This window comes from Clytia hemisphaerica, unplaced genomic scaffold (assembly GCF_902728285.1).
Source record: "Clytia hemisphaerica strain Z4C2 unplaced genomic scaffold, Clytia hemisphaerica genome assembly, whole genome shotgun sequence".
NCBI lineage: Eukaryota > Metazoa > Cnidaria > Hydrozoa > Leptothecata > Clytiidae > Clytia > Clytia hemisphaerica.
Window position 1 is genome coordinate 1 of NW_027103377.1, and position 27,114 is coordinate 27,114.

The window sequence follows — 27,114 nt, forward strand, 5'->3', positions numbered from 1 at the left end:
GATATTTTGCTGGCGACAATGTCATGTTGAATAGTAAAAAACCCCAGCATCATAACATTAACACATAAAATCATAATCAGTAAACGGGTGTGTTAGATATTTTGTTATTATTGTTTTGATGCTGGAGCTTTTAATTATTCAACATTACATGACATTATGCAGAAGGTCTATAGTACTTTCTAGCTTGGCACACAGATACTTGTAATGTAAGAAAAATTAAGCTGTGTGAAATTGAAGCACTTTCAGGTGTTATCCTGTTGTAGCTGACCTTTGCACCTTTGAATAGACTTTTGCATTTGCACACATGATGTTTTTGGAATGTTTTCAGCGCTTATCTTTGGGATCAAAATGGTATTATTATTATTGTAATTATATACCGTGAGATTGGGTAACTTGCATCAGTGGAGGCTAACATGCATAGCCCTCAAATGAAAGACCTGGCTGGTCATTAAAATACAAAATTAAATCAAAACAAAAATGGCAGAGTAGAGCTGCGAGCGGAGCTGCGTAGTTGTATTTTAATGACCAGCCAGGTCTATCATTTGAGGGCTATGCATGTTAGCCTCCACTGATGCAAGTTACCCAATCTCACGGTACTATCGTTTTGTTTTAAATTCCCATTTCTGCACTAAGACAGTTAGTAACACTAGGAAATTTTAAGCTTTCAGAAAAAACAACATCAGTCATCTACAGGATGTTTTTGCAACAACAATGATGAGTTATCTGAATCAAGTTCAAGTTCCCAAGACAATTAATTAAAACTTAAAATGAAACAAAATGAACAATTACTAAACGTGCAGCAGCCAGAATCAACCAACCAACCAAACTTTGTCATTTAATTCCAAAGACAGTGCTTCGATTTGTTTAGGCCTTGAATTTGCGCCCAAGAAAAAATAATTATACACATGTAAATGGGCCAGTGTTTGAGGCTTGGCAAAATTTCCAGGAAATAGCTTATCTGGCAGTGCGCATATCTAGGTGGGTGTCTTTTCCGTTGTAGATCTTTTTCTTAAGAATTTTTTTTCAAATTAGTTTTCAAGGTTGGCTCGGTTCAAATCTATGGCTCAAAATTTAAGTGATTTCTCAAAATTTGTGAAAATGTTAATTTCATTAAAAAGTGTCAGTTTATTTTTTCATGAATGTCTTTAGAAGCTTTGTAGCGCATTATTTTGGTTGCAAGTCAAGTAAATGATATAGGATAGCACTTTTGCAGTATTAATCTTTGATACCGTGAAGTCAGGTAACTTGCATCAGTGGAGGGAAACTTGCATAGCCATCAAATGACTGACCAATCAAAGCAGCAAAATTTCAAAACAAAAGAACTACACAGCTTTGCTCGCAGCTCTACTCTACCATTTTTGTTTTGATTTAACTTTGTATTTTAATGACCAGCCAGGTCATTCTTTGAGGGCTATTCATGTTAGCCTCCACTGATGCAAGTACCCGACTTCACGGTACGCATTTCCACCGAGCGCTAGTGTGACTAACTGTAAAAGATTCTTGTCACTTTTCCATTCCAAAATCTTTCCGCTATTTTTCCCAGGATGACAGGCAGCATTTGAAATGGTTTCTTTCTAAATGTACAGAACATTTTGTGATTATTCATGTGAATAACGAAACTGCCTAACTTTCCAAAGCTTATTTTTCCAAAAACCTGAAGTCCTGGTCTTTACCACTAGAAAAGTGGCAAAGGAATCTTGTTGTGGAAATGTTTCTGAACTGACTACCCGATTCCCCTCACATGGTATGGGTTAACCACCAGACGAAGGTTCATTCACTTTCCATTTGAACCGCTGCGAATGGGAATTGAACCTCAGTTGCCTGTGCAGCAACCAAGGTCAATAACCACTATAATAACCACAGCGCTTATAAATGATGGGAATCTTATGCAAAACGAACGATAGGTCTTTTTCGACTTCGTTTAACTGATGCAACAATCTCTGTCAGATTAAAAGGTCTATAGATCACCTTTGGTAAGAGTGACTTTGGTAAGAGTGACTATGGTCACTAGCAAAAGTTTATATAATCAAGGGCGCAAAGGTCACATTTGTGTCAGTATGTATGCTGCAAAATAGCTCCAAATATCTTTGTATATATAACAAATTTACCTCACCTGCAAAACACACAATATAAAAAAAATTAAAATCATTGAAACTAAAAGACATTAAGGCACTCTATCATGAAGCATTGTCAATATTCTTAAACATTATAGATGTGTCAAAATAAAACCTTATTTAGAATGACGAGTATCAAGTAATTATCACCCAATTTTCAAAACCAAACTTTTTCAGATTCAAAACAAGTGTGTTCAATGAACAGATGGCATTGGTAAAACACAAAGAAGTTAAACATTTGCTTACTATTCTCACTGTATAATTCAATCCTGTTGCAAATCTTACGCCTACATTTAAAATCAAAAACCGAGGAATAAAATATGCCTCGTCCGGTTAGCAAGGTGTAACAAAAACAAACTCAAAGAGATCATCTTGGATAACAAAATTCTAATCACAACCATTCTACCATTTTAGCTGGGCGCAGTTGAAAGACTGGGGCGAGAATTTCTGATAGGTGAATTGACCAATCCGTATTGTTTGAGCCGATTTGACATTTCGATGAGAAAACTGGGAACGAAATTGGGTCCAAAGTACGGAACTTAACAAGCTGAGCCGGGCAGGGAGAAATCGCTTTTCCTTTTGTGAATCTGATATGAATATTGTCTGTACGAGATGAACAGGGATTAGAGCCATTTAATTGTAGATTAAAACACTACTCATAAACAATACATGATCAATAAATATGACATTTGTTGTTTAATAACATTGGAAAAGAAATTTGCAAAACACCGCGATTACGAGGGAACAGAGGTTTTACACTTTTTTTTCAAAGTTGTCATAAACATGGAATCATAGAACTACACTTTCGGCGTTAGGATGTAAAAGAAAAAAGCGCTTATTTTTGATCACAAACAATATATAAAAATATATGATGGGAGAATAAAGGGAAAGAACATTGATTTATAATATTCCGTATATATTTTAAAACATATCTGTTGATTTCATTTTTTTTCATAATATCTTTCCTTCTCTCTTGATGAATAAAAGTATTTATGTGATATTTCATCATAAACATTTTGAGAAGTGAATATGTTTTGCGGGAAAGGTTTGTTGTAACCCACAAAAAGATTAGCAAAGTCGTGAACATCCCTTTCAAGAACTGTGGAAAAATGATGAGGAGAAACATCACTAAAAATTCTTCATTGATTTCCGCTCAGGAGAAGGAGAAAAAAACGACAACGCTAGTTTTGGGGAAATAAGGATGAGTTGTAGACGCCTTTTTTATCGAGAAATGGAGAATAATTATTCAATGTTGAAACTGCGAGAACAGGAATTAGGAAAAAATTCTAAAAATAAAAAAATATCCATGATAAAATTGTTCATTGATGATTTTCTTTTTTTTTTGTCTTTCATAGGATAAAGAAAAATTGAAATGATCCATATGTATATTAAAATGGTGACAAAGTTCTGGAAGAAAAAAAAAATCCAAAAAATTCATAAATTTCAACTGTATTTTCTACACTTTATGCACTACGCATGACTTTTGATATTTGAGGAATTGCTTGTTAGTGCCCTCCACCTCTAAGATGACTAACAGAATAAATGGAATTATTTGACATTAGGGTGTTGCATCATTATTCTTAAAATAACATATTCTCAAAAACAATCGAAACAATTTTCTTTGTCCAGTCAAGTATACCTACAGAAGCAGCCGGCGGAGAGGTTTTTAACAAATATCTGTTCTTATTTCCTAGGAGACCACATGCTGTGACTTTCTACTTTTTTATACAAATGGTGTGTTCTGATTTCTAGGAAATCTTTATCGCACTATTTGTCTCCCTAAAGTTTATACTACTTTATGGTTGGATGTCTAGGAAAATCGTTTTTGTGAAGATATACTTGTAAGATATTAATATTTGTTTTTTTTCTTTGAAGGATGTGTTCTGAACATTTCTAGGGTTACTAGGCAACAAGATTACATCAATTTTTTCTGATTATACCCCTGTCTCCTTAAAAGATGTGTTCTTGGGTTACCTAGTCAACAAAAACACGTTGGATGTTACCTTGATTACACCCCTGTCTCGTCAGAACACACCGTTATTTCTAGCTGATAAATTTTGAAGCTCTGATCAGAACAGATCAAAATTTCTAGCTGAAACATACTCTCAGAACACATCGGAAAAAAAGGTCGCCTCGCTTGCTGCTTTCGTAACTACATGAAGGACTTTCAAGAATAGATGAGAGTTTGTATCAGTATGCCAAAAAAATCTCACGCAAAGATGAGAACAATAGACACATATACAGACTATATAAGGGCCTTTAAGGACTTATATCCTTAATCAATCATATATACAAACACAGTCTAATTGGATTTTTCCGATTATCTAATACTTAAAACGAGAGGCTTAAGTTGGTTTGAGGGCGGTGATTGTCCAATCTTCGATTTTTTGCAGTGAACGAAAGGGGGGACGAAAGGCTAACATTATGTCACGACATAGAAATTATTTTTAAAATATATATAGAAAATGAAAGTGAAAATATTTTGAAAAATATGAAGAATAAATTACCTAATAAAATCCCTAAAATTTCCTACATTCAAAAAACAATGCTAGCAGATTATAATAATATTTCTAGATTAATTATTTGATTATCACTTTTACAAGAGCAAAGAACTCTTAATAAAGTTTATGAAAGTTATTGTAATGAAGAGCAATGCATAGAAAGGTGTGTAATATCATGACCATAATTTTATTCATTATCGTTACTGCGTTGCATCGAATGCAATTAGTTTTAAACAGAGTCCTTTCAAACTACTCATCTTGAAACCAACCATCCACGTGTGTTTTGTTATTATGTTACAATATACGATAAGTTCTATACCATTTCAAAGTTTACTTCTGGTCATTTAGTTAACACATTATTGGTGTGGTTATTCTTCTACCAGTTTGGCAAAAGTTTGTTCAACGCTTTCATGGCAAGCTCGTAACCAAGGAAACATGCCTAGAAATAAAAAAAGAAGGTCAAAGACAGAAAAAAGATCGAGAGAGGGAATCGAAGGTTTTTAAGAATAGAGCCGCTTTTTTAACCCCTCCCTCGATGTCCTTCATGAAAATTTTTTAATTCGACTAGGTATTGTTCATAGTGCAAATCTCCTTTCAAGAATTACTCTTTTTTAAATTATTAAAGCTGTTTTCCAGGTAAAATTGATAGACCACACATTGTAGTTAATTTTAATTTATTAGTTTTAGCAGCATACAGTAATCCAAACCTAAAAACGTTATAAGAACTAATTTTTAAAGCTTCCAAATCGTCATGTCTTAACATTAGAATATAAAGGGAACAAAATCTTTTTGCTCAGGGTAAAAAATCCCAACACACCAGATTATCCCTTTGAAAATACTTTTTATCATGGGGGTATTTAGTACTTAACATGTAACAAATAAAAAGGACACTTATTTAGTAAGTGTAAAGTAAAACAATCAAACCGTGAAGTACATAAGGCCGTACTTATTGTCTCTCTCAGAAGAAAAAGTAAACAAAATCAGATTATCAAGGATTTATTTCCTTAGTAATCAATGTTTTCAATTGTTTTGAGGGTACGTTTGTAAGCAAATGGTATTTTGATTTTATCATGAGCAGACTCATGAGGATCATTTTGATTTCTATAATCTGTTCTCGATAAGGTCAGGGAGATATCATGTTGGGAAAGCTTTAGAATGAAAAACTATCAAAGTTAATATGATAAGTTCAGATAAATTGGGCTAAAAGCGAAATATCAGATGCTAAACTGATCATTCTAATGATGAGAAAATTAAACGGGAGTGTTCAACTGTATCTACAGATTTATTATATCGAAAGGATTATAAGATTATTTTTCACAAGGTTACACTCATTCTTTCACTCAGGAGCAAGTGAACCACTAAAGAGATTTCTCTAAGATATTTCATGATGAGTTTAATCATAGAATCGATTCTTAATTTGGGCCTCTAGGGGAAGAGCCAGTTGACCATCTGGTAAAAGTTTTGATGACCAACTTAGATATCACGCCATCCAAGATCAAGAATCTTTATAAAGACAGCCTAATTCTTATAAGATAGAAGGAAGGGATACTTTTTCATTAATAACTTGTGATAACTAAATAAGGGAAATTGGGTACAAAAAAGGGGAGTCATTTCAAAAATGAAGAAAAAAGGAAACTTCGAAGGAGAAGAAAAAGATGAGTTTAATTACATGATGATGAGATGTCAAAGTAGGAAAAAGAATCATAATAAAGCAACGAGAGAAAGGAAAGAGAGTGAGTGAGAGAGTGAGTGAGAGAGAGAGCCTTAAACATTTTTTCTCGTCATAGGATCATCTTCCTTCATCATTCTTCAAGCGCATCTGTCATTTTTAACAGTTTTTATAACGGTTCTTCAATATTATATCTTAACTCAAAATATTATACGTAACAAAAATAATTTGAAAAGTTAATCTTTTGTCAAAAGAAGAAGAAGAAGAAAATACAAATCTCTCTCAAAAAAAGAAACAAAATGGTTCCTCCTGTTGAGGTCATTAATCATATTCTATCTCTGTATGAAATAAGGTCAGAAAACTAGCAAAGTTGTTTCACAAAATGCTTTCATGACACACACTTTTTTATAAGAACATTTTGATAAAAATATGAGGCTCAATTTTGGCAAACTAATAAAGAATCAATCACAGCGCTGATTTTTAAGTCCCTTTCAAATCAATAAGAGAAAATAATACTTTAAGAACATTCAAAACTAAAAATCACCAAAAAATAAGAACAGTCAAAATCCGTTGGCTCTCGTATAAAAAAACATGTAAACTGAGTTTTTTCATGTTCTTAAGTGACACACCACTTTCGAATGCATATGAATTAAATTTCTTGGACGGTATCACAATTGACAAAACAAAACTCACAGCAAGAGAGTTTAACGGTATGCGGATAAAGGTTTACAAAGAGGTTTAAATATTCATTATGATTTGAAAAAACGAATAGGGCGAAGGAGACAGTTTTTTAAAAAGGGATAAACTAACAAAGCACAACGTTTCTCTGTTCGAGTTTCAGTCATAGAAGGACAGCTTAATTCAACTGAAACTGAAAGTTGCCACAATAGCGATATGTACAATAGAGGTAATGGATCTACAATACGAAGTTAATTGTTGTTTATGTCATAAACATTCACAACTTTAATTTTCTCAACCTGGGTACGCTATCTTAAATTTACTTAATGGTTAATCCGAATATTTGGGCAATCGCCAGAGCTAATTTATATTCGTCGTCAGAATAATAAACTCTTATTTGGTTTGATTTCAAGTTTCATCACATTTTTTTAGATTGCGGAAAATCTTGAAGAATTTTGATCGAAAATGCGGCATAAAAAAAACAACTAATCACAAACATCTTTACGTCTCGTTAAAGTAAGCATGACAATTAATTGGAAGGTGTTTAAGAAATGTTAACAAGATCTACTTTCAAAAGTTAAAACATAAAAAATCGATGCAAACTTAAATAGAGATTAGTTAAATCATAACTTACCGCATTTGCAGGGAAGGCACGTAACATAACCGGTGTCAGTCCTTTGAACAATGCGGAAATTCCTTCGGTACGGACCTAAAATGAAAACAGAAATTATTAGACAAAAGTGGCGAGTACTTCACTAAAAACTGAATTTTTAACACACAATAAAGAGCAGACGTCTGGTATAGTTTAACATAGATATTGCGATGTTTGAATTTGATCTTGGGTTAATGAGGGGAAATCCAAAAGGCGGGAAAGGTCAATAAAGTCAAAGCTGGTTACATAATAAAATTTCAAAGTAAAAACAATGTATAAATACAATAAAGTAAGAATAAAATCAAAAATCTCTCTATAGCGGATTAATCAGTATTATTTGACTTAAATACTTTAAGTTAGCAGATAGCTTGTGTGGGTGGGTGAGTTGACAACGAGTCAGAGTTGAATAACAAATGTTATACATTAGTTGACATTTTCTATCAACAATACATATCTGTTTTTATCGTGTCACTATTGTTGTAAGGAGATCTGGTAATCACAAAGAGCATCAATCGTTTGGGGGTAATGAAAAAATATGAAAGAAACTAACAATATTCTTTAGGAACGAAACTTGTTTGAGAGGGAGCTCGCGAATTAGGCTTGCCAAAAGTTTTTATTGCTAAAAGATTGACGTTACAGCTCCTAGCCCCGAGTAAAATAATTAGTAATATATCAACGATTTTCAAAGTGCTATTCAGCAAAACTGATTGCTATCTTTGGAAAGAGCAAAAAATTCTGGGCAAAATGTAAGCTACAACAAAACTACTAGCCCATAACATTACTTTCCAACGACATAAAGGGCAGAAATTTTAGACTTACCATTTGGGTGAAGACATCTCGAACTCCAGTGTACGTACCAGCAGGAGCTGTGAAGTAAATTAAAATAACAATCAAAATTTGATGGCTTTTGTTCCACCGTAGGCTACCAGTCAGTTCTTTTGAAATCACCCTCAACGAAGAGTGTAGTATCGACAAATATCAGGCTTTAGAGAAAGGAATAATATTAGGTTCCAATATTTCCAATTCATTTCCATTTCCACTTTTCTTGAAAAAGAAAAATCTATCATTTAAGTTGGCAAAATGTATAAACACGTTGATTTTAAAGTGCTTTGGATCTCAAAACAAGTCAAACCTGTTTGGAATCGAGATTTTAATGTATCGGGACCAATAGCAACGATCCAATTCAAGATACCAGCCGAACCTACAAAAAAATAGATGTTACAATATCTTGAGTTAACAATCAAGCTTTGGAATGGCGGGGGTTGGCGGGGGTTGGTATGGGAGTTCATTGGGGTGGGGTCTGGGGGTTTGGGTTAGGTGGCTTTAACATTAATTTGTCACTAAATGAGTTCTTTCAGGATAATCTCATCCATACCTTAATGGATTGTTTTAATTAAATACTTATTCAGGCAAAAAGTGTCCTTCAAAAATTCGACTTCGGTAAAATATAGGAACAGCACAGAGTAGAGGTTTAAGTGTGGCAAAAAATATGCAATTGAGTGTGGTCATGGTATATCTTAGAGTTGAAGAGAATTTGAGGATGTATGAAAGGATATGGAGTAACGGATGTTTCATGAAAACCAAACATAAGCTTTCAAACCCCAATTGACGTTTTCATAGACCTCTACTTCCACAAATTGAAAGATTAAATTATAACAGTTTAGTGGCCTAATAAAAACACACAGGAAAAGGTTTTATATAAAAAAGTACACTGAAAACCAATGTTTTGAGGTTTTTGGGTTTTTAAGCTTTCTTTACTGTAATTCTTTTAAACTGAAAAACGAATTTCATGTCTTTCAAATTGGTTTATAGATTTAAGTTTATAGTCAAAAAATCTGTGTTGTGTTTTACAACACCAAGCTATTTCTTAGATAACCATAAGTAACAACAGCCACAAAAAGATTATCTCTGTCTTTGCCTCCTATAAGTGTCGAGGCACATTATTGGAATTCCGGAATTTTATTTGACACAAAGGATGGATTTCTCATTACTATAAGTTAAAAAAACGACGAAGAATAGAGGGAAGTGCTAGAAACCAAAAGAGAGAAATTAAGACGAGATGGAAGATAACAGACAGTGGTATAAAATCACCCTTAAATAGCCTTTCGCTTTTAACGAGGACATTTTTTCCCTTGAGAAACAAAATAAACGACTAAACGTACAAACAGAAAGCAAAGGGGCGATTTATAAATAGTTGGAATTCGGAAGACCTGTCATGAATAATGAATGTATCACAGAAGAAAAACTCGACGATATACCGGACGAAGAATATCAAAAAACGATGGATAAATTTTTCATTGAAAGAAAAAAGGGGGAAGAGACCGTCGTCAGAGAGAATGATTAGGGTCCATGTGATATTGAGGGAAATTTCATGGAAGAAAAAACTGTACCGCCTGCCACTAGGATCCTCAATGGGCTCATATCAGCACGTCTATGAAAAAAATGATAAATTATACAGAATTAATCAGGGAGCAATTTATTAACAGGTCAACCTCTCTCAGTAGTTAATCACACTAAGAAAAAGATGTTCAAACCACTATGCGAAATACATAAGGCTCATCACACGTTCTGAAACAAAGTGAAACCTTTTGATTGGTTATAGTTGACACAATTCCCAAATGTGCAAGGAATAATGGCTCCATTTAAGTTTCGAAATAGAACATGGTAACATAATAAATGTGAATGTGATCTACAAAATCAAAATATAACGGACAAATGGAGAAATCTTACGATTTTCCTTCAGGTGTGAGGCTTCTCAACAACATTTCATATCCAGCGAAGTAAGCTGCACTGGCAGGGACATCTAGCATAAAGTAAAGAGATGCAAATGAATGGATGAGAGATTATTTCCATTGGAAAGGCCACAGCAGAATCTCGATAATTAGTACGGACAAGTAGTACGCGGCTAAGTTGTATCACTTATTTGGTCACTTGAACTTCCTGAGATGAGATTCGGATAAATAGACCAGTACCATGTTTCACCCCCCCCCCGAGAGTTACGAAACGTAAATACAAGAGAAATGGCAATGTTTTTAAACGAATCACTGATTTAAATGACCCAGTTAATTTCTAATTTCAATTATTTAATTTCTTTAATTTCTTAATTTCAAGTCCTGTGAAAACAAACTTTAAACATCCTAGAGATGTTAGAAATCATTCGAGGGTAAAGGAAATAAAAACTATAGAAAAGTTCCGTTTTCAAATATATTATGCAGAGAGATGGGACCTCTTATTTGACCTGACACGTTTGAAAAATCTCAGAAAATTCGAGTCCAGCTTTTACAATAAAAAAAACGGAATACTCTACAGCAAATTCATCGAGATTAGATAAATTTGCACATAGAAAATTTTCAAACATTGAAAAAGGTATTCATTCCCTAAAAAACCAAGTATATATAAAAAGTTCGAGCCTTTACTTGAATTCTCACTATAGATATCTTTGATTGACACAATCAGCACCCTGATTTATATTTCATCCCCCTAATATAAGCACCCCTTACAAAAATGTTTAGTACCAGCCCCAGTAATATTTAACAAATGAAATGTTGAAGGTAAAAAAATTTTAATTTTCCATAATACACTTAGGTTCCAAATAAACGGCGGGGGGGGTTGGAAATTTTCGAGATTTTAATAAACAGGGGGGTTAATTCCCGTGGGAATAGGAGATTGTACTTCTGAAAACCCAAAAATAAGGTAAATATAGGCTAAAATCAGGCTATTTAGAGCAAAATAAGGGGCCTTCTCTTTGACAGCTGAAAATATTCTTAAAAATTAATAAGCGGGGGGGGGTCCTAATAAGGCCCGGGGGTTGGAAAAGTTTAGAAAAATTAACAAGCAAGGGGCCCGTTTATTTGGAACCTAAGAGTAAAAGGGAAACTAATTATTATGGAATTTGCTACATATTTTGACCATAACATAACCAACCTCTAATTCTGTTGACCCCCCCCTAAAAACACACTCTATTTTACTTGGAGAAGGTTCTATCGCCCCCTATGAAACCTCTTATACTATGAAACATACCTCTGAGTAAAGTAGCAGCAGTTCCTCTGTAGACACCACGGAAAAGTCCTTCTTCTTTGTATAATTGTTTGGCACAATCCAATGCTCCCTTGTATTTGGCATTCTTTGGATCTCCTGTTTGAAGCTGTGTAGAGAAAAAGAGGGTTATTGGAAATATTCTTTTTATGAGAACAAACTATATTGGTTTCTAGAGGGGTCAATAACTAAGTAAAGACCCCCCTTAAGAAGTTTATTCGAAAATTAAACCCCCCCCCCCCCCCCCCCCCGCATAAGAAATTCTAGAGAAATTTTAGTAGAACTGTAATGATAATATAAGAGCAAAAAATAGGTATTCCTGTGTACGTAATGCCCCCTTAACTGACAACCTTCCTTATATTAAGAAATTCCAACTTTCAAAAACCCCCTTTGTCTGATTTTAATCAAAATCCAAGACCCCATGTAGGGGGGGGGTAGAAAATATGTATAAGAACATAAGGCTATTCGATTAACAAAATATTAAGAACAAGTTAAGAATATTTTAAGGCTGTGCAGACTCTAAAACGCAAAAATCTTAAGAAATTGCAAAAAAAAATCGCAGAATGATGAAACTAAGAACATCTCAAGAACATTTTCATGCTTAAAAACTCAAAAAGTTAGAAATAGATCCAAAAGCTTCTAAGAATTTGGATGTTTTCATTAAGAAACTTGTAATGATAGATCCGGTGTCACATGAAAAAAAAGTACTCCTCGAAGAAAGTATTCCCCAGTACTTATTTCCCGGAAAAAAGTACCCACATTTTTCCTAGGAAATTGTCACCACCTCCAAGAAAAAAGTACTCCCCGCAGATACTATGCTGGGAAGTCAATTTTCCATAAAAGTTAGCATTTTGAACTATTAACCAGTTTATGCCTGTATTCGGCCCATCAACTTTGAATTTAAGCAAAGTTTCAGAACTATGGTCGAGAAAAATTGAATACAAAAGTTTTCTGAGAGATTTAATCCGATCTCCGTATAACAGTCATACCTGAAATCTTAATTACTCAAACCTTTTTTATTCTTCAGGAAGCTTATTAAAGTCAGGTAAAAATTTAGTTGGAGAAGAAAATTTGGCTCCTCGTAAAGACCCTTTACCCCGAGTTTGTTTTTTCCGAAGTGCTTTTAATAAATTAAGAATTTGGCCCAGTTCTTATAAAAAACATTTTAGCAACTCAAAATTTCAAGCCTAAATGCCAATCTTCTGTAAAGGTACAGTTTCAATAGCAAAAAACATGAGTGATTTAGGGAAGAAAATCTATGCTTATACAACAGTGATTCTTATAGCTAGAAATTCATTTTCTGAGCTGAAATTCTTTTTTACGAAATCTGCTTCGACCATCTCTTCCCTATGATGGTGCTCTGTTTTTATGCGAAAAAGCAGAAACATTTAATGATTTCAAACTCGAGGAAATCTCAAAAATCCTCACTTTTCGGCATATTTTGGCCCAAATTGAGCAAAAAAAAATAATTTCTTTGAAAAGAGCTCCGTCACAATTGAGGGTTTACCATTTTGATTCTATGTGCAAAATATCAGAAAAATGGAACGAGCCAAACTGGAGAAAAGTTCATAACGAACAAACGGACGGATGGACAACTTTTAATTTAGAAGTGCGTAGGAGTGTTTATTTTATCCCAGGATGGAAATTAAAAAGTCCGCCTAGTATCATGATAACTTTTTCAGTAACGTGACCAAGAGGGGCCGAGAATTCATTTAAGAGATCAGATTGTTACGACACAGTAATTAGCCATAATACAAATACCATCTTTCTATTTCGTCAAACAGCCGATGTAGCAGAAACGTTTTCAGAAATAATAAAAAAGCAATCATTAATTTTTGAATGATTTTATTCAATATGATACGGAATACAAGAAAAAAAACCGGTATTAGAAAAACAAGAAAAAACTGAGAAAAAAAAATCAAAAATACCCTGAAACTGATGGAAAAAGACTATAAATAAAAATCCAAAAATGAAAAAAAAATCGAAAAAAAGTGAAAAAATTGATTGTAAAAAGTGCGTTCACTCGATGCGTGACTCAATGGCTTGGCGAGCTCTGGCTTTGGCTCGATTGCGATATAATCGACGTTTTGCTGTCTTCGTAAGTTTCTTGGGAATTATTTGTTCCCAAAGGTTATTCGAAAGTGATTTCTCGTACAGATCTGAGCTATCTTCATTACTGTTCTGCTTCAAGTGATAATCACTAGGTACTTTGCGTGTTTTCTCTTCTGTGAAAGAATTCTCATAAGTACAGTCAACGTTGTTGCCGTGCATTGGTGCGAAGACATCGCCTTTGTTTGAAGTTTTAGAAGCATAATGTCGTAAGCACTCATTGTGATTACCATACACAAAAGCACAGGCGTCAACTTCGTTTGAAGTTTGAACTAAACGATTCCATACGCTCTGGTTGTTATTGCCATACATAAAATCGAAAGCATCGACTTTGATTTGAGGAGCACCTTGCCGTACGTACGTTTCTGGTTTACGGATAGCATCCATGGCCCGCTGGGTGCTGACCCGCAACTCAGCTTCACGCGCGTAATAAGCATGACGGACTTTATCTTCGAGTGTCATTCGATCTTTTTGTTGTTGGTTTCTTGAGGCGCTTCGTTGCCAACCAATGGGTTTCACAGATTCGTTTTTTCGACTATCAATTGCGTCCATTTCGAATGAAGCTGAGATAGGAAACTTATTTTTACTTTGATAAATTTCTCTGACTTCAATTAAAAAATTGAAGGACTGGCTTTTTCACTCACTGCTTTGTCGAAGTTTAAAAAGCGAAATTCTTTCTTCAAATTATTTTTCTACTTTTAACTAAATAACTCGCTAATCACAAAAATATATTTGACGTCAATTAGATTAACTCCAAGATTGACGTCGGTCGACGTACACTAATTCTATTTGCTGCATTTATGATACTTTAAGTTAGAATTTGACCATAAATCGCAAAATTTCAACTTCCCATTATAATAGCAAATTAGAAAAGCATGGTTAAAAACGGCTCTATAAGTTTCTTCCATAATTAATATAATCATATAAAGTTTACTCTCACTTATTCGAACTCAGCGTGGGAATCTTATTTGTTCGAATTACAGAGCGATTCGAATTGAAGAAAGTATATAAGACTTCCTGTAAAATACACATATACTTGGATGGTGGCCCTACGCCCTTATTCATATGTCAACGGGAGCGTCTACACAAAATTTGAGCAAAACTATATGGGAGCGTTTTATTTTTGGAAGTGGCAGACAGATTTTGATGTCGTCATCAGATAGATGGCAATGCAGTCAACTGAAATGAAAAGATTTTGTCAGAAGGTGTCAATCTATGATTTAGCAAAACATTCAAGTTTCAAATTCAAATTGACGTCAAATATCAAGTATGATTGAAAATTGGGATAAAGAAAATTTCGAAAGTAGTTTTCATTAATGCATTGTTTGATAAAGCAGTGAATGACAAAGAAGTTATTTAATTATTCAATAAAAGGTTTCAAAAGTCAATTAAAGTAAAACTAAGATCTCTGAATCATTCAAAATGGACGCAATTGGTAGTCGAAAAAACGAATCTGTGAAACCCATTGGTTGGCAACGAAGCGCCTCAAGAAACCAACAACAAAAAGATCGAATGACACTCGAAGATAAAGTCCGTCATGCTTATTACGCGCGTGAAGCTGAGTTGCGGGTCAGCACCCAGCGGGCCATGGATGCTATCCGTAAACCAGAAACGTACGTACGGCAAGGTGCTCCTCAAATCAAAGTCGATGCTTTCGATTTTATGTATGGCAATAACAACCAGAGCGTATGGAATCGTTTAGTTCAAACTTCAAACGAAGTCGGCGCCTGTGCATTTTTGTATGGTAATCACAACAACAGCGTATCTCATGGTGCTTCTAAAACTTCAAACAAAGGCGATGTCTTCGCACCAATGTACGGCAACAACGTTGACTGTACTTATGAGAATTCTTTCACAGAAGAGAAAACACACATAGTACCTAGTGATTGCCACTTGAAGCAGAACAGTAATGAAGACAGCTCAGATCTGTACGAGAAATCACTTTCGAATAACGTTACGGACCAAATAATTCCCAAGAAACTTACGAAGACAGCAAAACGTCGATTATTCCGCAACCGAGCTAAAGCCAGAGCTCGCCAAGCCTGAACTGAAAATCCAGAACTTGCCATTGAGTCACGCATCGAGTGAACGCACCATTTTTATTATAATTTTTACAATTTTTTTTATCTTTTTGTTTATTTTTGGACTTTTATTTGCAGTATTTTCCACCTTTTTAAGGGAATATTCGAGGAGTTTTTTTCAGTTTTTTCATGTTTTTCTAATACCAGTTTTTTTTCTTGTATTCCGTATCATATTATTATAATATTGAATAAAATATTTAAAATTACACATCATTGTGCTCATTTTTATTTGTTTATGAAAAGTCTGATACGTTTTCTTTCAAGCATCTTCCAAATTTTGTATGCGGAGCATAATAGAAGCTTCTTCCCTAGTTTTTCAGGATCTATCAAATTTTGAGATAGATATTGATAAATGAAAATATTTTGTAAAATTTCAGGTCGGTCACCTGTTTGATTGGTATTTTACAAACCAGAATGTTAAAATGGCTCAAAGAACGTATTGTAGAGTCTGTAGAGCTCTTTCCTTTTTCCAGTACTAGCGTTTTTACAAATGAACCAAGCAACATGCTGAATGGACCTATCTGAGATAGATACCTTAAAAGGAAGACATTTTTGCGGGAATTTAATTTGGCAGATGGCTGGAAAAATCAAATTTGAAGGGAATTTGATTTGGCGGTTGCAGGATATTTTTGGCCAAAATCGTTATTATATAAGCAAAAAAACCTGTTTTAAGACCTGAAATAGCACCAATTTGGGGAATGCGTTAAATAAAATAAATTTGGTGGAAATTTAATTTTTGGCGGATGGAGGAAAAAATAAATTTTGGCTGGAACTTAATTTGGCAGATTTTGGCTAAATTCGCCAAAAAATTTCCGTCAAAGTAGTCGGAAACATGTTGAATGAAGATGAAAATGTTCAAACGAAAGAGAAAAGATAACGTCATGTTTTTCAAGCTTACGTATCTCTATGCTATGTTCATAGAGGTATGTAAGCTTGAAAAACACGACGAAGCTTGTTTCACACTGGCTTTTCGATGTTTTAGAGGTAAGGAGCCTTGCTAAGTTTTGGGCACAAACAAAAATCCTTTGTTTCATGTTCTTAAAAGATAAAATCTAATGAAGCAATATCCACAAGTCCAAAATTCGGCCCAAATTTGGCTTAAACTTTTTTTGTTTTAATCTTGAAGTCTTACATCTTAAAGGAACATAAAAGTACTGACGAAATTTGTAAACAAACCGTATGCAGCGGGAAACAAAATCAAAACAAATGTCACATGTCAAAATGAAAAATAAAAACAAATATGTCTGACTTTGATTGTTTCAATTGTTTTACAAGTTTGTTTTGGACACGTGATTTTAATTGTTCTCTTTAATGACACGTGGTTTGCGCAATGTTTACATTTTACTACTTTTGTGTCCCTTTAAGGATTACAATCTCGCATCACTGTGTATCAGGAAAAACTAAAGAAGGAATTTTACACAAAAAAGTCAATCGATAGAAATGATCATTTTCCCTAAAAATGACACAATGGAACTTTCCCAAAATGAGAATTCGATTTTTACGGCCAAAAGAAATTTTTCAGAAAAAAACAGCTTCAGCCACTGTTTAGAGAACCTTGCCCTTTACTTTATGCAAAAAATGAGAAAAAAACGAAATGAAGTAATTTCAAAGTCCAAAAAAACACTTTTTAGGCACTTTTTGGCTCAAATTTGCCCCATTGAAATTATTTTTTCAAATATCGGGCTCCCTCAGATTTCAAACAATATCATTTTACATCATTTTGCAAAAAATTAAAAAAAAATACAAAGGTAATCGCGAGAAATGCTCATTTTCCCTAAGAATGACAAAAGGGAATTTCCCCAAATAAGAAAATACAATTTTTAAGACCAAAGAAAACTTTCCGGGCAAAACGGCTTAAGCCACTTTTTAGATAACCTTGCCCATTATCTCTTTATGCAAAAAATCTGAAAAAAGTCCAAAAAAAACCCATTTTTAGGCAGTTTCTGGCCCAAATTTGCCCAAAAAATCAAAAAAATTTTCAAAAATCAGGCTCTGTCACTTTTTGGGTATTGTCATTTTGCATCTCTATACAAAAAATTAATGGGCCGATCCCGAGTAAAGCTGGTAACAGACGAATGACGAATGAACGGACGAACAAAGGTTAAATTAAATAACCTCCGAGGCAGGTCTAAAAAATAAACGATATTGCTTGTTAAACTACGATTGAAACAAAGAGATGGACTAAGACTTGGATGCAAGAGGACACATTAGTTATATGACTGCAATAATGACCATTTTTCTTCATTTAATTCATTATCCAAGTTAACAGGTAAATAAACACAAAACATTCACAACGCTCTGAAAAACACGTACAATCATTAAAAGGACATTTTAATTCAAATTAAGGAATTTAATTTTCATACTCTAGGACCTTTCTGTGCGTTGACATAAATTATGCTAGAATTAACTCAAAGAAAAGTTTTAACTCTTAAAAACAGTACAATGGGTAATAGCCCTTTATTAACCCACACTCTTTAAAACCTTCAATGTTCTATTTTGTGAACAACCAGAACAACCAGAAGTTAACTTTTAGTTACAATCTCTACCTTTTCACAGCCTCTTTCAAATGTTACTAATGTTATCCCATACCTAATTTTACAAATATCTTAAAACATCGTTTTAAATAATTTTCATTAGCTAGAAGAGCTCCCGCTATCCCTTCTAATCTTTTCCAACCAATCAACCATCGACATAGGTTTCAGTGTGTATTATGAAAACAATCTAAAAGTCTCTTTACTCCCTTAAAAAGGCACTATTGATTACTGTAAAACTTATTTGTATAAAATTTGGCTATGATTGAGAAAAATCCAAAAGAACATATGTTGAAACTAATATGAAAATGTCTTTTTTGATTTTATCTAACTTTGAATGCTCATACGTTTGGAATTACTAGATAAAAGTTTTAAAAGTAATTTAAGTAAAGCTCAAATTGGACCTTGGACTGTCCTAAATCTGTTCAAGGTTTTATTCAGTTTCAAGGAGCCACCAGACGCTAAAATTCCTTTTTTCAGCTGCTCTGAGTATGGTATTTCATATATCAGTTATGACTACTTTCCAAAAGACTACCAAATATAAAAACCCACTTACTTGTAATAAACATTTGATACGTTCACCAGGTGCCATAATAACAGTCGTGAAAACACCAGCCAAAAGACCAGCATTTCCAATCTGCAAAAGACTGAAAAGATAAATAATAACTTAATATACCAATAACCCAGGCCACATTAATCAGACCTGAATTTTTGATTGTATTATGTTGAACTAAATCGAACGATAAAAGTTCAATTGAGTTCAATTGAGTTCGGTAAATATAAATCAAACTTGAAGCTTTTTCCAACTTAACGTAACTCTTTTAGTTGCACTTTTATAAAACTTCAGACACACTTCGATCAAGTTCCAACAGTTTGATTTAAAGTGTTTAACTAATGTGGCCTGGAATAATGAACCTTTTTTTTTAAACATTTAGAGAGAATAAGTAGAAATCTTACTAAAATTATTAAAAGATTTTGTGTTACTCAAAAACACCTTTAATGGGTTACACTATTTAGTATCTATATTTTGATCCAATTTATTCCCAATATTGGAATATCTATAAAAATAGACATCATAAAAAATAAATATTGATATCGACTTCCACTTACGTTAACTCCTCGTTTGGATCTTTAGTTTGTAATTTCTTCCCAACGCCAAAACCCAAAAAACATAAGGCGTAGATGGGTGTCACGCCAACCAATGGTGTCATTATACCTTTGTACAAACCTCTGAAACCCTTGAAATCAAATGACAATTTTGAAAATTAAAAAAAATATCTTGGAGGAAGCAATGATTATGACAAGAGATAATGTTCCGTGACAAAAAGTCTTTGTTTTTTAGGCACAAATCAGTTTTTCATCATCATAATTTCTTTTTTCCTCTATAAGCCTCATGTAATTGTTTTCCCCAGCTTTACCAGCTTGAAAAAAAACAGGCTTTGATTTTTTGCAATCTATGTGGAGTGACTTGTTTACCTCTTTCTGAATGGTCTTTTTAGCACAATCCAATGTCCCAGTGTAAAAAGGTGTTTCACCTGGTTTCACATTCTGTGTTTGAAGTCTAACCTGGAAAATACAATCAGTTTCATCTAATAAAAACGTTATAGCACGGGTTTAAATAAGAATTCTAAAGTTGTAAACACTCAGGAACTGTGTAATAGTGATTATAACCAACAGTTTGTCCAGAAAGCGTGGAACTATACTTGTAAAGCAAAAGAAGGTAATAATTGCTGTTTATTAAATAGTTTTTGAAATGCTGAAATTATTGCTTCTTTAACATACAAATTATTCTTACTATGTGTTTATCTCAGTAAAAAAGTAACAGTTCAAGTGAACATGATGAAACTTCTCCCTTTGTAAAAGATATAACAAAAATGGTATCACTCACCTTAATAGTGTCAAGGGGTTGACCAGTTAAAACCAGGCATGTTCCTCCCACACCTCCAGCTACAAAATTCTTAAATGCTGATGGTGGCTGAGCTACTTGCTTTTTTTCTCCACTCATTTTGATGAGCTGCTTGATTTATTGCTCTAAACAAAGAGGTACACCAACACTGACGTGTCATCTCAAAACAATAATGGACATATGTACCTACATTATCATTAAATTTAATGCGAGATGGTCTAATGTTGACAACCCTCTTTGAATCCCTTCTTTAGAGATGGAATTGAAAAAAATAAGACAGATAGTGCAGTCTAAATGTGCCAAAAGTCATTAACATTGTGCACAAAGGCGTACAAGCATGAGACTTTGCACAATTGTAGTTTAGGGGTCAAAAATGGATATAATCTCAGACCCAAAAAATTGGCCCCTGTTTGTGTATTTTACAGACCAGAACAGGTTCCATGGCTAAAATGATTTTTTTTTCTCTAAAGTATGTCATGTTACATACCGTTGGAAGGCATTTTTAGAAAAACATTACAACCCATATCTGAAAATGAAGCCAAAAAAAGGTTATTGCGGAAGGCTTTTTGAAAAATGCAGAAAAATAACGTAATTGCTGACGTCAGCAAAAACTCCAGGACCACCCAAAGACGTTTATTTTGTGAAATTCAATAATACACCTCTCTGGTACTAGATACGATTAATTAGATCAGATGTAAACTTATTTTACAATAACTTTCGAGTATGGTTAGGGTGGGAAATTTTGCCCTTAGAAGTGCTTATCATGGGCATGCCCGATGCAACCCATTTAGCTAAGGCTTTCGACGGGTCATAAAAACGCGATATTCAATGTCAAGTAAGTCTAACTTTCAACCAAAGCTATCCATTTAGACATTGAAAGGTCCTCTATTTAATTTGATAGAAATAACGTCAGCAATTACGTTATTTTAGTCAATCCCTTGTTTTGGGGCAAAAAGTTATCTTTTTTGAAAGAGTGATAATTAACATAAAGCAATTAGCCTAGAGATGTAAGGCAGTAAGGGGAGAGCGGGGCGATTGATTTGTAATCACCCCACTCTTTGTAATCACCCTCATGTTGTAAACAAAGATTTTTATTGGTTGACAAGAATATCGCTCGACTTATTAACCAATTAATTTCGCAATAGACCTTTTCGCCTTTCCATCCGCCATATTGGATTGTATACAAAAACTATGGTAGTTGTATTGCCGTGGTGAGATTCCATTGAAAATATGCAAAACCTATGCAAAAAGAAAGAATTTTATAAAACTTGCATGCATAATTGGCATTATATTAAAGTGAAGTTTTTTCACTCATCTTCTTAGTTAGAACAAGCACTTCAAAAAACCATAACATTAGACATAAACTCAACTTCAAGCTGAAAAATCTTCTGCGAAGGTACAAAAATAATCCTTATTCGGCTGACGGTAAATTATTCTCCTAGGAATAGAGCTGCCAAACTATCAAATCAAAACATTGATCTGAACCCCCTGAATGTGTGATATCATAATTACTGCTTTCAGTTTGCGTGTTTTGAAAGTTTGATGTGTGTACTCCATCTTGGTGGAGTTTTTTTAATGGCATGAAAACAGAATATGCTATGTCTTTAAAAGCAAATTTCTAAAAGGCTTTTGATGTTCTGTAAATATTTCTTTTTGGATTAAGAAATTTCATCTTTTATTGTCTAATGATTATACCGTAGACTGCTCTAACTTGGGTCGATTGGTCGAAACATGGGACTGTTGATATTCTGGACTGTATTTTCACTTACTGTTAACCCTAATAGCCTCAAGCTTTTTTGACTTTTGTATCCCCAGGGGGGGGGGTAGAATCTACCACCCTCGATTATTTTCGATCTAGAAGAGCCATGTCCATGAAATTTGGTACAGATGTTCTCAGATGTTCTCCATCATGATACAATTTTCCAGGAAGAAAAAAAAAATTTATGATGTCATTCAAAAACTGATGACGTCATCACAAAATTTCCACCTGTCGGAAAAAAGCCCAAATATATGGTTTACAAAAATGTCTATTACAGTCGAACCAATAAAGATATTTCGATTCTGTTTGAAGATTCTGAAAGGTAAAAGACTGTTCTTTAACATAATTGCCGGTTTTGCAATTTCCACGAAGATTTTTACTTAAAATCTGAAGATGAGTAAAATTTTCAAAATTTGATGACGTCATAAATGATGACGTCATCATTTTCAAAAATTTTCTTTAGATTTTTTAACTTTGTATTATCAATGCCTATCACGTGTCAAAATTTGAAAATGATTGAATAAATAGTTTAGAAGTTATCAGCACTTTAAAATTTTGAGTTTTAAGGATTTTAGCTGGGTTTTATGTCATGTTTCACAATAAAGTCATAAACCTGATCTGGACAACCTATGACCCTAAAATTTTGTACAAGTACTCTTAATAAGATTTTATTAAAAGTCAGAAAGTTTCAAGTTGTTTGAAAAATTTTTCTCTGAGATATAAACAAAAGAACTCCAGCGTGGTAGATTCTACCCCCCCCCCCCTGGGGCTAATAGGGTTAAATCTCTTTGACAACAAATTTATTTTGATAACTCCACCAAGTTTATCAATCATACTTTCTGTCATAACATGTCACAATAACTTTCACTGATAGCGCGCCCTTTTTAACTTTTTTGTTTTCATTCAAAATGACCGGATGCCGATTTGAGAATTAAACGCCCGCCGCCTAACCCTATCGCCTGATTGGATTAACAAATCAAACATACGTGTAACTTGCCACGTGAGTGACGTCAAACGCTCCATTGTTTTGCCACTAATACCGAGTTTATGTATTGGAGGACATTGACGACGACGGTAAGTGAAATGATACAAAACAAAGTCGATAGTTGATGTACGGCTCTATATCGCCTTTGCTCACATAAACAGACAACGGTAATTTGGTGTTTTTACAGTCGTTGAGCAAAGTGGACAGTGATTTTGGAGACATGTCAACTTTGCTTTATACCGTTCCCCTCGATTTATCTCGAATACATAAACTCGCTAATATGGTTCTTCGTTCCAGACATTCGTGTGTGTTCCACTACAGATTTTTTTCATATTTCGATTTATATAAAAGCCTACTCGTTGGTGCGAAAGAGAAAAGCGTGTATTTTTTAATACGCCGTTCATTAACTCAAATCAAATGACTTCGGAGGTTCGGTGAAATGGTGGCTGAATTGCCGTTTGCATACAATTCAAATTCCAAATGGCAGATGGAAAAAAGGTAGCCTGGAGATCCATGCTATGATTTCTTATTTTATACATACTCATGGCTACTTGGAACGTAAGGACACTCTACAATAGTGACGACGATGATGATTTCAAACTGAAAGCCTTAACTGAAGAAATGAAGCGTCTTAAAATCGACATACTTGGAGTATCTGAAACCCACTGGACTAACGAGATCGAAGAAGCATTCGAAATGAATGATTACGTTATCGTGCAGTCAGGCAGAAAGGACAATATCCACCGCCAAGATGTTGCCATATTCATCACCAAAGAGCTCTCACAGCACATGTGTGGATATGCCCTTGTCAATGAGCGAATCATGTCCATACAATTGAATACCAAAACAGGACCCCTGTTTCTTTTTCAAGTTTACACTCCCGACTACCAAAGAGGATTTCTTCCAACCCTTGCAGCATTACCACGTAACTCTAGATTTGTAGTGCTTTGCGATTTTAACGGAAAGGTTGGTCACCGTACAGACGAACTATGGACAGGAATCTGTGGTGTTTATGGAGTAGGTCAAATGAACGAAGGAGGAGAGAGGCTACTGAACTTCTGTGCAGCCAACAAATTGTCAATCATGAATACTATGTATAAACAGAAACTTCAAAGATTGATAACGTGGGTCTCACCAGACGGGAGAACCAAAAATCAGATTGATTACATCCTTGTACCGGCTGACCAAAAGTCCTGTATCAAAAGTTGTAGAGTATTCAATTCTGCTGATGTGAACTCAGATCATTCGCTATTAATGGCAAAATACAAACTACAGCTACCCCAAAGAAAGAGATTCAAAACTCCACCAAAGAGATACGACATACCCAGACTAAAAACTGAGGAATACGCTAAAGAGTTCAAGATTAAGATCGGTGGCTATTTCGAAACGTTAATAAATGAAATAAACAACAGCTCAGTCGAGGCATCATACAACAAATTTGTCGAAACTGTAAATAAAGCAACAAAAGAGGTTGTAGGCTTTCGAAAAAGAAAATCTGTCGATGGCCTATCGAAGGATACCATACAATTATGTGAAAAAAGGAGAAAACTACGGAAAGACACGCTATCGTCTCCTAACTGTGAAGATGTGAGGAAAAAGTATCGTGAAATCAACAAACTTGTAAAAAAGGAAGTCCGCAAAGCAAAGAAAGAGAAGCTCGAAAACATGATAAAACAACTTGAAGATGATTTTCAGAAAAAGAATTCTCACAGCCTTTTCAAATCAAAATGTCCCTGCCCTAAAAGGTACAAATGGGAAAAAGACCACAGACCCAGCCGAAGTCCTTGAAATTTGGGAAAAGCACTTCAAAAACCATTTGAACACGGAATTTCCCAGAAACGAACAGACGCTAGAAACGATCGAAAATCACCATCCTGTTCTTACCGAGGAAGACGATTTCACAATATTGAAAGAGGATATTAAAAAAGCTATCGCCTCCCTTAAAAATAACAGCATCACACCAGAAGTGCTGAAAGCAGGTGGAAACACAATCGTTGATGCGCTCAAGATTATCTTTGATAAGATCTTGGATTCAGTAGATACTCCATCTCACTTTGCTAAGATGATTGTTACACCCCGATATTCAAGAAAGGTGACAAGGAAAATCCAGCTAACTACCGAGCTATTGCCCTTCTGTCGATCCCAGGAAAAGTTTTAAACCGTATCTTACTGCAACATATTCAAGCAAAAACGGAGGAAATTACAAGCGACAGGCAGTACGGTTTTAGACCTAACAGAGGGACAACAGATGTGATATTCGTTGTCCGGCAATTGATGCAAAAATCCAAAGAGAAAAACATCAATCTTCATTACCACTTCATCGACTTCAAAAGTGCATTCGACACCATATGGAGAGAGGCTCTGTGGAAAATGATGAAGCGAATCGGCGTCAACGAAACTGTAATTGGGTGATCAAAAACATAAAAGTACGAGAAGACCCAATGTGCTGTCAACGTAGTTGGTAAATTAACCAACTGGTTTGAAGTGACAGTAGGTGTTAGACAGGGGTGCTTGCTATCACCAACGCTGTTCAACCTATTCCTGGAGTTTGTGATGGATGAGCTCCAAGAACTACAAGAGGCAACAATCCTTAACAATGGCTTGTGTATTGATGTTCGCTACGCAGATGATACCACCTTGATAGCAGCTGTCTTTGAGAAACTTCAACTCTCCACGAATCAACTACAGGACGTCTGTTTGAAATACGGCATGAAAATCAATACTACAAAATGCAAAGCTATCACAGCCAGCCCTCAGCAAGTTGAAATTGACAATAAATCTGTTCAAGACTTCATTTTCCTTGGATCAAATGTTCCTAGTACCTCCAAGGACGTCAAAAGACGAATTGCACTTGCAAATTATTGCCTTTGGAAAACTAAAACAAAAGATCTGGTTAAGGAGAGATGTCTCAAATACTCTTAAAATTCGACTGTACAATGCTCTCATTCTCCCAATCGCAATATACGGCGCGGAAACCTGGTCTCTAACAAAGCAGCCCTGTGAATTCAGACAAAATCATATCGGCACGCAAAATTTTGCCGACCTAGAGGTCATTTTAGGTCGGCAAAGCCGTCCTAAGTAGCTTGTTTAGGTCGGCAAAGACGAACTAACAAATTCAGCTGCTCTATAATTGTGTTAATAAGTTTTATGTTTTATAAAGAGAATGGAATGAGGCTCGATTATCATATGTTATCAAATGATAACACAATTAGATTAACCTAACAAATAATATTTTTCCTCTTTAGGTTGGCTTTGCTGACCCAAAACATATCTTTTGTCGGCACGCCGACCTAGAGTGTAAATTAAAGCCGACTTCAGCTCAAGTTACGTCGGCTTGCAGGGCGGCATTGCCGAATGCCGACCTGGATTCACAGGGCTGCAAAGCTTGATGAAAACAAGCTCTCAGTATTCGAAAACAATTGTATTCACTCCATACTGGGGATTAGACTCCAAGACCGGATATCACTCAAACGGCTACGTAAGAGAGCAAAGCTCAAAATGCCGATTGTCTATATGATCAAAAAGAGACGCTTGTCTTGGTTTGGGCATGTAGCAAGACTGCCCGAGGAAAGTCTAGCTAAAATATGTTTGAAAAATGAATTCCAAGGCACATGAAGAAGAGGTAGACCTGCAAAAAGATGGCAAGATAAAATCAGAGAAGACACAGGTCTTCCATTAGCAACGGCCGAACGATACGGAAGTGATAGAACCAGAAGGTGAGAGAAAGTTCACAAGTGGGTGAAGCCTCAACCAGAGGTGTGCTGATAAGTCAAGTAAGTCAAGTCAAGTCATGGCGAAATATATAGCATGGTATATAGGCTGAGAGTTTGAATTTCCCAGATCCTTAAGTGTAGACCTAACTCTTCATACAAAAATTACGGGAAATGCATATTTGGACTTTGTACCCTATGCTGCACTCAAGCACTTGAGCCAAAATCCCGCAAAGACGGGACAAAAATCAGTTTTTTGAAGTTTGCAAAAAACGCCACATAGAAGATCTTTCAAATTCAGTATGTGAATAGAGCAGTCAAAAATACTACTTTTCTATTTTTCCTTTTTTTTGCAAAAGTTCTAGGCATGAAAATAAAGGGATA

At 34.7% G+C, this 27,114-nt stretch overlaps 2 protein-coding genes across 2 annotated transcripts; one reads left to right on the top strand and one right to left on the bottom strand.

Moving 5' to 3' along the window:
* Positions 1-4,573: 4,573 nt before the first annotated feature.
* Positions 4,574-20,425, bottom strand: LOC136824394 (mitochondrial carnitine/acylcarnitine carrier protein-like). Its single transcript, XM_067080534.1, has 11 exons — positions 20,259-20,425; positions 19,847-19,936; positions 19,481-19,608; positions 18,927-19,017; positions 11,635-11,758; positions 10,345-10,417; positions 10,005-10,045; positions 8,747-8,815; positions 8,434-8,480; positions 7,597-7,671; positions 4,574-5,054 (listed from the first exon to the last, which is right to left on the bottom strand). The coding sequence occupies exons 1-11, from the start codon at positions 20,373-20,375 to the stop codon at positions 4,992-4,994; spliced, it is 918 nt and encodes a 305-aa protein (XP_066936635.1). The 5' UTR covers positions 20,376-20,425; the 3' UTR covers positions 4,574-4,991.
* Positions 20,426-23,563: 3,138 nt separating this feature from the next.
* LOC136824648 (uncharacterized) lies at positions 23,564-25,942 on the top strand. The gene is made up of 3 exons (XM_067080640.1): positions 23,564-24,765; positions 24,857-25,112; positions 25,448-25,942. Exons 1-3 carry the CDS (start codon positions 23,564-23,566, stop codon positions 25,940-25,942), a joined length of 1,953 nt encoding a protein of 650 aa, XP_066936741.1.
* The last annotated feature ends 1,172 nt before the right edge of the window (positions 25,943-27,114 follow it).

Excerpts from the sequence above, each read along its gene's own strand:
- LOC136824394 (XM_067080534.1), bottom strand. The coding sequence starts at position 20,375 with ATGAGTGGAGAAAAAAAGCAAGTAGCTCAGCCACCATCAGCATTTAAG. Across the intron at positions 10,418-11,634 it reads TGCTGCTACTTTACTCAGAG|ATGTCCCTGCCAGTGCAGCT; the intron begins GTATGTTTCATA and ends ACTTTATGCTAG. Across the intron at positions 7,672-8,433 it reads GAGATGTCTTCACCCAAATG|GTCCGTACCGAAGGAATTTC; the intron begins GTAAGTCTAAAA and ends TTTTCATTTTAG.
- LOC136824648 (XM_067080640.1), top strand. The coding sequence starts at position 23,564 with ATGGCTACTTGGAACGTAAGGACACTCTACAATAGTGACGACGATGAT. Across the intron at positions 24,766-24,856 it reads AAATGTCCCTGCCCTAAAAG|AAACGAACAGACGCTAGAAA; the intron begins GTACAAATGGGA and ends GGAATTTCCCAG. Across the intron at positions 25,113-25,447 it reads CACCCCGATATTCAAGAAAG|TACGAGAAGACCCAATGTGC; the intron begins GTGACAAGGAAA and ends AAAACATAAAAG.